Source organism: Podarcis muralis, chromosome 2 (assembly GCF_964188315.1).
Source record: "Podarcis muralis chromosome 2, rPodMur119.hap1.1, whole genome shotgun sequence".
Lineage (NCBI taxonomy): Eukaryota > Metazoa > Chordata > Lepidosauria > Squamata > Lacertidae > Podarcis > Podarcis muralis.
The window spans coordinates 73,349,210-73,358,980 of record NC_135656.1 but is presented as its reverse complement, the minus strand read 5'-3'; the positions used below and the strand labels follow the sequence as shown (position 1 = coordinate 73,358,980).

The window sequence follows — 9,771 nt, the reverse complement described above, 5'->3', positions numbered from 1 at the left end:
ACCTCCCGGTGTTTAGGCTGCTCGTCTAAGATCGCTTGTTGTGCCATTACGATCGCTTGTTGTGCCATTACTTGTCAAGATGAAACAAAAAAATTCCTTCCAGTAGCACCTTAAAGACCAACTAAGTTAGTTCTTGGTATGAGCTTTCGTGTGCATGCACACGTCTGTGTATCTGAAGAAGTGTGCATGCACACGAAAGCTCATACCAAGAACTAACTTAGTTGGTCTTTAAGGTGCTACTGGAAGGAATTTTTTTGTTTTGACTATGGCAGACCAACACGGCTACCTATCTGTAACTTGTCAAGATGAGTTCGCTGATGTCCATTAGGTGTCGCTAGTGTTCGCGCGAACCTTTGCTTAGAAATGCTGTATATTTCCAGATTTTGTCCCTCCCCTCCAGCCTCCGCCCCCGTTGCTCTCTTTCGTCGGGTTTCCGACGGTACCTTTGGATCCGGAAGTCGAGGGGAGCATCAACTCTTTTGGCGATCGGACACGACGGACAGTGGCGCATTCCTGAAGCTTCCTGTGTCTTTGAGGGTAAGGTGGTGGTTTCGCTTTTCTGCCTGCCTGTCCCCTCGCCGTCTCAAAGAGCTCTTCCTCCGTTCTGAGCTGGTAACTTGGCCATTCCATTGCAACTGCCAGGAAACGGGACAAAGTTCAGAAGTTGTCTCTCCCCGCCCCGCCATGCACTCATAAGAAGGTGCAGGAAAGACCCAGGCAGGGCGAGTTTAAGGAGCAGAGCACCTTGCTTCTTGCTGGGTTCCCAAGCGGCTTGCAAGTCATATAGAATGTGATTGCATAAAATAAATCCTGGCCGCTTAAGTTCTCCCCCACCCTATAGGCTTGTTCAAAAGTTACCTCTCTGTGGAACCAAGTGTGCGCTTCTTGAGTTATACAGCTCAACTATCTGTCTATGTGGGCGACGGGAGTGTACACTCTTTGAATGTACCATGTGAATGTCCTTTGTGTAAATAAGCACACATCTGGAAAAGCTAAAGCTAAAGGGACCCCTGACCAGTAGGTCCAGTCGTGTCCGACTCTGGGGTTGCGGCGCTCATCTCGCTTTATTGGCCGAGGGAGCCGGCATACAGCTTCCCGGTCATGTGGCCAGCATGACTAAGCCGCTTCTGGCGAACCAGAGCAGCGCACGGAAACACCGTTTACCTATTTATCTACTTGCACTTTGAGGTGCTTTTGAACTGCTAGGTTGGCAGGAAAGAACATTTGGACGAAACGCTAAACAGTGTGTGAAACTAAGGCTGCTTGGAAGCTACACCCACTTCCCTAATCCCAGGTGAGGAACATGATCTACAGATAAAAAGGTAAAGGTAAAGGTACCCCTGCCCGTACGGGCCAGTCTTGACAGACTCTGGGGTTGTGCGCCCATCTCACTCAAGAGGCCGGGGGCCAGCGCTGTCTGCAGACACTTCCGGGTCACGTGGCCAGCGTGACATCGCTGCTCTGGTGAGCCAGAGCCGCACACGGAAACGCCGTTCACCTTCCCGCTAGTAAGCGGTCCCTATTTATCTACTTGCACCCGGGGTGCTTTCGAACTGCTAGGTTGGCAGGCGCTGGGACCGAACGACAGGAGCGCACCCCGCCGCAGGGATTCGAACCGCCAACCTTTCGATCGGCAAGTCCTAGGCGCTGAGGCTTTAACCCACAGCGCCACCCGCGTCCCGTTGATCTACAGATACTCAAATGTGTTTGTGCTCTTTCTCACTATTTAAAATGTCCCCTGGATACTGATGGTGAAAATGGGCTGCATAGTTTAGTCCTCCCAGTGTCTCAAATCACTTTGGTGTCCCGACCTCTTGCATTATTTTACAATTATATATGACAGCAGATTACACCCTAGTTCTCGCAGTATTTGCACTGCAGTAAGATAAGTGCTGGTGGTTCAAACAGGATTGCACGATGCACATCACTTGATTTCCCTACACATTATTCCTGTGTGCTTGATTTTATCCATACACACAAACACACACACCACCTTTCTACCCCCTTGGCTCCACACACAAGCTCAGGATACTTTGAACCCCCAGAGGAAGTGGGCTGGACTAGGTGAGATAGTGAAAGCATTGTTTGCTTTCTGAGTTTGTAAGGAGATGAAATGGCAGCATTGGCTCATAAAAGGGGGCTGTTGGCATTCCTCTGAATTCACACAAGTCAGATCTTGAGCTAGGAGATTGTTAACTGGATTGCAGAGCACACTAGAATAGGCCCAGATTTGAAGGGAGAAGAACTGTACAAATGAGGTCTCCTTGTGAGCAGGCTTCTGCAAACCTCGCTCAGGTTAATGCAAACTCAGAGGACGATTTGCACGTGTGAATTGGGCCATCACAGATCTGAAAGTTCTTCCACTCCATCTACACACACTGCTTTTCAATGGTGCCACAGTACACATACAGCTGTCACCTATCTGCACATATGGCTCAACATTTTATTGCTCCCCATTTGCAAACCTGTGGCCAGTTTGAGGAAAGAAGCATCAAGAACGTGGTTTTTAACCAGAAAAGGCTTAGCAGCCTTTCCTCCCGCAATTCCTACAATACTAATGAACAATCCTTTGCCTCAGGTGTCAAAAGCCAAGATAAGCATTCACCTAAAGCTGTATAATGAAGATGCAAGATTCACCTCTGTGAGAGGGAGTTCCACGACTTAGGGGCCACCACAAAGAATGCCCTCTCCTTGGCTGCCGCCACCCTGAGCTTTTATGGGCAGTGGAACAACCAAGAGGGCTCCCTCCACCGATTTTAGCACCCGAGGGACTTGCAAAGGAGGAGGCAGCCTTTCAAATATTTGTGGCCTGAGTCATTTAGGGCTATAAACACTTTAAATGTAAGCACTTTGGCACACACCACTTTGTGTCAGCTGTGTCACCCAGAAAATAAAGTAGTGTCATCTCCTTCCCCTTAAAAAAAAAACCCCATGATTTATTTGTTCCATTTTCTTCTTTTTGTTTGGTGCTCTCATTTTCAGGCTTCCCAGAATACCTCATTGGCAGTGATGGCTGCTACCACCACGCAATTGACCGAGAGCACCATCACGGTGGGCGGGCAAACACTGTTCTACCGGCAGGTCCAGCCTGCTCAGCAGAGCCCCCGGTTCTCTGTCTTGCTGCTTCATGGCATCCGTTTCTCATCAGAGACGTGGCTAAACCTCCAGACTCTGTCTAAGTTGGGAGAAGCCGGATACCGAGCTGTGGCTGTTGACCTGCCAGGTATGTCTGAATCTCGACGGGTGAAGGGATCACTTCCACACCTGTGGGCGACTCCAGTGCAGTTATAATTTGAAATGTAAGAACCTGGCCCTTCCTCAAGGTCAAAAAACTGATGCTGACATCCAGGCCCTTGTTCTTGTTTTGCTTTTTAACAAATGTATGGTAGAATATGTGCAAAAATTGTCATGCAGGTGTGTGTGCCTTTGGGTTCTGATCATACACATTTGGCTCAGTTCAGATATCTTGCCAAGCCGTGGATGTCATAACCAAAGATCAATATCCTAAACTATGCTTGGGCTTAGTGGGGTATAACAGGCAAACCAAGGTTTAGGGCTGCTCACCTGCTTTTGTTTTTCAATGGTGAGCTTCACCTCCATACTGCAGCAGCATCCTCTTCAGTCCTCTGAAGTCTCAGCAATGAATATAACTGTGATTTATCAATGTTACCTGAACTCAGACATAACAGCTGGATCCAGGATGAGCATGTATTTACCTCCAAAGTTCAGCAACCCCATCCCTATCCTAATTCCCATGCCCCACTATAACTGAGCCTGTGGCTAAGCCTAAACACGTATAACTGAAACAACCAGCTATTGGCTTCCCTGTTCACCCCCTGCTTTCTCTCCCTCTGTTTCTGATTTTAAATTGAAAGCTGTTTGGGTCAGACACCTGACCAAGCACTATGCACACTAGTGATGATAAATAAATAAATGGCAGCAGTAGCAAATCACAGTTAGCTACAATTGTGGTTTCAAAACCAGCCTCAAAGTGTGCTTTGAGACCCTGGTTTGGCAGTCCCCCTCAAATCACAGTTTGTAAGCTGGTGTAATTCCAGGCCTAATGCGAAACAGAGCATAATGGGAGCTTCCAGGTACATGTTCGTTGCTGGATTGGTGCTGCTTGTGCATGCAAGGGTGTCTCTCCCCCCCCCCCCCGGCCAACTTCCACATTTCTTTGTTAGCACTGAAATGCCACCCTGTACTCATTCCTCCACCCAGTTTAATCAGGATTCATCCTTCCCACATATGTGACGTGCAGTGTCTTGTTTCTTGCGGTCCAGGATTAGGTCGTTCCAAAGAGGCTACTGCCCCAGCTCCTGTCAGAGAGCCAGCACCAGCCAATTTCTTGAAGTCCGTCTTCGAGGCCCTGAAGCTAGACCAGGCAGTGGTGATCAGCCCGTCTCTCAGCGGGATGTATTCGCTTCCGTTCCTCTTCCAGCACAGTGAGATGCTTAAAGCCTATATCCCAGTGGCACCCATCTGCACAGAGAAGTTCTCAGCCACACAATATGCCAGTGTCAAAGTACGTCTGCCTCGCGGCTAGGCATGCAGAGGGGAGGGGATTCTGAGGTTAAAACTGGGGCAGGTCTTGTTTCAGCCAATGACACTTAACAGTGTCAGGTGAGGTGCAGATGTTGTGGGGGGTGCGCCTAGGCCGAAATTACCTGGGTGGGCCCATCTCCTGGCTACTGTCACTACTGCTTATTCAGAGCCCTCTCTGTCCATGCCCAATTGGCACTGCTGACCAGAAGAAGAAGAAGAAGTAGTTGTAGTTGTTTTTGGGTTTGATATCCCGCCTTTCACTCCCCTTCAGGAGTCTCAAAGCGGCTAACATTCTCCTTTCCCTTCCTCCCCGACAACAAACACTCTGTGAGGTGAGTGAGGATGAGAGACTTCAGAGAAGTGTGACTGGCGCAAGGTCACCCAGCAGCAGCATGTGGAGGAGCGGAGACGCGAACCCGGTTCACCAGATTACGAGACTACCGCTCTTAACCACTACACCACACTGAAGCTCCTCTTCCTTAGTCTTGCCACTGCTGATACTCCTGGAGAGGGCAAATGACTATGCAGGGGTATGGGCCTCACCCAGTGCCTTGCAGTGCAGACTTCAGACACCAGCCCTGGAAATTAAAAGGCATTGAAAAATAATTGAGGGGATTACAGAGAACAGCAGTACAGTTGTACCTTGGAATTCAAACAGCTTAGTTGCTGAACGTTTTGGCTCCCGAATGATCGAAAACCGGAAGTGATTGTTCCGGTTTTCGAACGGTCTTATGGAAGCAGAACGTCTGATGCGGTTTCCGTGGCTTCTGATTGGCTGCAGGACCTTCCTGCAGCCAATCGGAAGCCGCGCCTTGGAAGTTGAACATTTTGAAAGTCGAATGGACTTCTGGAGCGGATTCCCTTTGACTTCCAAGGTACGTCTGTAACAGGGATTGCATACAACAGGGAAAGGGTTCCTGAGCTAATCACTAGAGGGCAGTGCCTACTGCTTCCTTCTCAGGCACAAAACCGCTTTCAGAGATGCAAAGCAGGCCTATAATCAGGCCTACAAACACAAACAGGGAAGCTTGTTCACTTTTTTTCTTTCTGCAATGACTGCCTATCATCTCATAAGAACTGCTCCAAGGATAGTGTGATGCAGGGATCATTTCACCATTATGAGAAAAAGAACTGCTGTGATAGCCTTCTCCCCATTAGTGGGTTGATGGAGTAAGTGTGATCTTTTACATGAGCAAGGAAAGTAAGTCTGCTTCTACACTCAGAAGAGAAAATGCATTATTAGAAGCAAGAGGGATTAGATTGTAACTGCTGCAAATCTCTGAGCGTTCCTTAACCTCTAAGTGTAGCTTTGTAATGTCTCTTGCAAACGCAGAGCACTTAATCTGACTGTTATCCAAATACCTCACTTTTTAATATTTTAAGCTCCTCCTCCTATTAATCTCTGGGGTGTGCCTTTGCCCAGGCAAATGTGGCTGGCAAATGCAAAAATCTCCCCTTGCAAATGTGACCTTTTTTTAGCCCTGGTAACCCTGTAAGACAATAGCTTTGACAGCAGTGGGAATTCTCTGTACTTCTGTGAATCCTGAACATCTCTATCGCAGATATTCTGAGCTATTTAAAATGTGGGAGAGGTTTGTTTTCCTTGTTAGGAGAAGATACTGCAACCAGGAAAGGATAATTCTACTGGCAGTAATACCATTAATAAAGGTTTAAACACTGAATAACACAGAGATCAAAGAGACAGCAAGCACATATTAGCTTCCTGAACTTTTTGTTTGGCACAGATCAAGGCAATTACAGTGAAGCACACAGACACAATGTGCACATTTGCACATTTAGTATAGGTAAATTGGACATCTAAGTGGAGCGGGGTGGGGGGAGAGGATTGGGGTGGTGAGCTCTGCCACCAACACATGCACAAAAGTGACCCTACATGGGTACAATTGAGGACTGTGCTTTTTTTAGAGTTCCTGAGCTTATGCACAATAGTTTATACGTGTGTAGAGTTATTTCCAACCTCGAACCTGTGTTTCACTTGAGATATTTGTTGAAAGCACCCAAGAAGGGGGAAATTCCTTGTCTGTTGACTTGACCACACTTGACTTCTCTTCTTCCATACTTAGACACCAGCACTCATCGTATATGGGGACCAGGACGCCCAGCTGGGGGAAGTGAGCCTGAACAACCTGAAGAACTTACCTAATCACAAGGTGATGCTGATGAAAGGGGCAGGCCATGCCTGTTACCTTGACAAGCCAGATGAGTGGCACCATGGGCTCCTAGACTTCCTGAAGAGCATACAGTGAAGAGCAAACTGGCCGGCCTTTTCCCAACCCACCCACAATGATCAGTGGCTTCCACAAATGTCTCGTGTTTGCTTCCTGGGTACTGGGTTCTCTTTCTGCAATTCAGTCGGCAATCGAACAGGAGCCAAGTCCTTTGGGGACTACACAATAATTATAGAACTAAAATACTTAGCAGACGGATCATGCTGCATCCAAAACATGCTCATTGCTTAATACAATCATGGAATCGCGTTCAATTAATTGCATATCCAGAGTGACCCCCCCCCCCATTTCCCCTCCCTTGACCATGGGATTGATTGGGTCACCCTAATATATAAATATGGATCTGTTACACAGGCACATTGGCACCTCAGTGTAAGTTTGCCATTTCACGATCTGGCGTGAAATCCACCTCTTCCTCATCACTCACCCATGATTGTGAAATTTCCCCCTCTTTTTAGTTAAATGAACACAATAGGCAACAAGCCAGCATGCTGAGTTAGCTGAAACAGATGTCATGAAGGTGGGGCAATGTACGTTTCCCCAACCAAACAGTCTTTTTAAAGACTGCCTGCCTTGCTCTGTGGAACTTTTAGCTATCTTTGCCCTTGACATCTTTGCCAGGGACATCTGTCTTTATTTCACAACCTTTTGCTATGTCACTGCTGTGGTGTACACACCGTCTCTTTGTCAGAATCTGTTGCATCCTGCTTTGGGTTGGCAAGGCTATGTATTCTTGACGTGCATGGTGGCAGCCAGCTGCTTTGTGGTGAGCAATTATTAGAGGGCAGGGCTAAGGCTGACTCAGTGATTTTAGGGAGGATCATTTTGTATGACAAAACCTTTAGCATCTCCAGGGCTTCCCCTTTCTAACAGTGCAATCTGGTACCCATGTCTGCTCAGAAGTCCCATTAAGTTACCCCCAGGGAAATCTGCATAGGACTGCAGCTCATCAATAATGTGCATATGTTAAATACTATCACCTCTTCTGCCTGAGCCCAGCAAGAACATGTGGCTACCTATTTTGAAACATCCTTGTGCTCTATGGTTATCACTCTTATTGGTAATCAAATTACTAGATGGTTCTGGGAGTCTTCTTAGAAGTTTAACATATGGGATATGTCAGAGTATTGTTTGTCTAAGGTTGCAATAGTAGAAGGAAGAAATGCAATGGCAATGGCACTGAACACTATTGTTGGGGAACTTGTGGCTCTCCTTATGTTGGGACTACAACTCCCATCATCCTTCTCTACTTGCCATGCTTACAGGGGGTGATGGAAGTTGGAGTCCAACTACCTCTGAAGAGCCACATGTTCCTCATCTCTACTATGCACCTTGGAAGAGTTGGGGTGCTCTGAGGGAGGAAGCATCACTCACCACTGCTGCTCTATATCTGAACAATTTTATCTTGCTTGGAATCAAAGGGACTGTCAAGTTAGCAAAGAGTGCATACTTCCAATAATAAAAGTTGGATAAAGAAAATGAATTAAATCAGCTGTGCAGGCTCTACCTGGTTTTCTGGTCAGTTTCTGCTAAATGATACATTTTGTCAAAACTAATTTTTTTAATCAATTAAAACATTGATTTATACATCTGCTTATTTTGTTGATGCATTCTTTTCTAATGTAGCTTAACCACACATTTGTGAATCATCCTATCTCCACAATTACATTTGACACTGTAGTTTGGAGTAGGTTTTTGGAGAATGTGGGAATGTTGGGGAGAATGTTTGCTATTAGTTGAATTAGTCTTCATGTTGGCTTATAGACATGGGGAGCACATTGTGATTGTAATCCAGAAAGCTCAGTCTGCCATTTAGAATACAAAACCTGGGTTTTGAATCTAACACTGGAAAATAGCACTGTCTTGGGAGTTGTGTCAAGATCCAGTTATGATGAATCTAGTTGTAAGGAAAAGACAAAATCTGAACTAATAATGTTTTTTTAAAAATTTCCTTTAGGGCTATTGAAAGATTTCTAGTTTTAGTAAATGTGTACTTACTCAGATTTCATGATATAGCATAAACAATATTGGTCTTGGGTCCTCCAACCTTAGCAGTCTTCAAAATTATGTGTAGCCTTGGGTAATAGGGATTTAAAATGATAGGCATACTAATTGGCCTAGCTAGGCATGCTCATGCACAGGCATAATTAACAATGCAAGGGAAGGAGAGATTCATAGGAAATATAAACACGGAGCAATGGATCCAAACTACAAGAAAGAAGATTCCACCTAAACATTAGGAAGAACTTCCTGACAGTAAGAGCTGTTCGACAGTGGAATTTGCTGCCAAGGAGTGTGGTGGAGTCTCCTTCTTTGGAGGTCTTTAAGCAGAGGCTTGACAACCATATGTCAGGAGTGCTCTGATGGTGTTTCCTGCTTGGCAGGGGGTTGGACTCGATGGCCCTTGTGGTCTCTTCCAACTCTATGATTCTATGACTTCTATAATCAGGCAAATCATGGGAGGTGCTGGAATGCCTTCCTAGCAGAACTGGTGCAGAACACAGAGGAAGCCATTATCAATCTAGACTCATATGGTCCGTTCTGGCTGGCCAACGCACAACATGTGCTCTACCACTGAGCTATGGTCCCTTTGCTTGCCACCTTTCCTGTATCATCAGTGCCCTGTCTCTTCCCATTATCCACATGAGATGGAATTAGATGCTCTAGCTTTCTACAGCTTAAGAGAAAATGCTTGCCAGCCCCTGGAGTAACAGCACAAATGGAATCCTTTAAATGCCCAGGGGATTACCAAACTAATGGCCAAGGTGAACAGATGGGAGACAGGTTAAAGTCAGCCGCACGGCTATTCCAGAGCCACCTGGCCTTGTTCCTTTGTGCTCATTTTCCACAGATGGAGACCAGACAGATGGAGCCAGCAGTAAGAAGTAGGGAGGTGGACTCTAATCGTCACATGGCACCCTGACTGGCTGAAGGCTGTGATGGCTGTCAAAAACCAAACTTTATCCTATTAGGCAGA

At 46.4% G+C, this 9,771-nt stretch overlaps 1 protein-coding gene across 2 annotated transcripts; it reads left to right on the top strand.

Moving 5' to 3' along the window:
- Positions 1 to 409: 409 nt before the first annotated feature.
- On the top strand, positions 410 to 8,387 carry LOC114591566 (putative protein-lysine deacylase ABHD14B). 2 transcript variants are annotated; one of them, XM_028718733.2, is made up of 4 exons: positions 410 to 537; positions 2,983 to 3,223; positions 4,284 to 4,525; positions 6,630 to 8,387. In XM_028718733.2, exons 2-4 carry the CDS (start codon positions 3,010 to 3,012, stop codon positions 6,810 to 6,812), a joined length of 639 nt encoding a protein of 212 aa, XP_028574566.2. In that variant the 5' UTR covers positions 410 to 537; positions 2,983 to 3,009; the 3' UTR covers positions 6,813 to 8,387. The 2 variants fall into 2 exon arrangements, with proteins under 2 accessions (XP_028574566.2, XP_077780906.1); XM_077924780.1 differs by lacking the exon at positions 410 to 537 and adding an exon at positions 1,212 to 1,294.
- Positions 8,388 to 9,771: the final 1,384 nt, after the last annotated feature.

What these genes read in the sequence shown, in the direction of transcription:
- LOC114591566 (XM_028718733.2), top strand. Translation starts at nt 3,010, where the DNA reads ATGGCTGCTACCACCACGCAATTGACCGAGAGCACCATCACGGTGGGC. An exon ending in TGTGGCTGTTGACCTGCCAG is followed by an intron (nt 3,224 to 4,283) that starts GTATGTCTGAAT and finishes CTTGCGGTCCAG; the next exon opens with GATTAGGTCGTTCCAAAGAG. An exon ending in CACAATATGCCAGTGTCAAA is followed by an intron (nt 4,526 to 6,629) that starts GTACGTCTGCCT and finishes TTCCATACTTAG; the next exon opens with ACACCAGCACTCATCGTATA.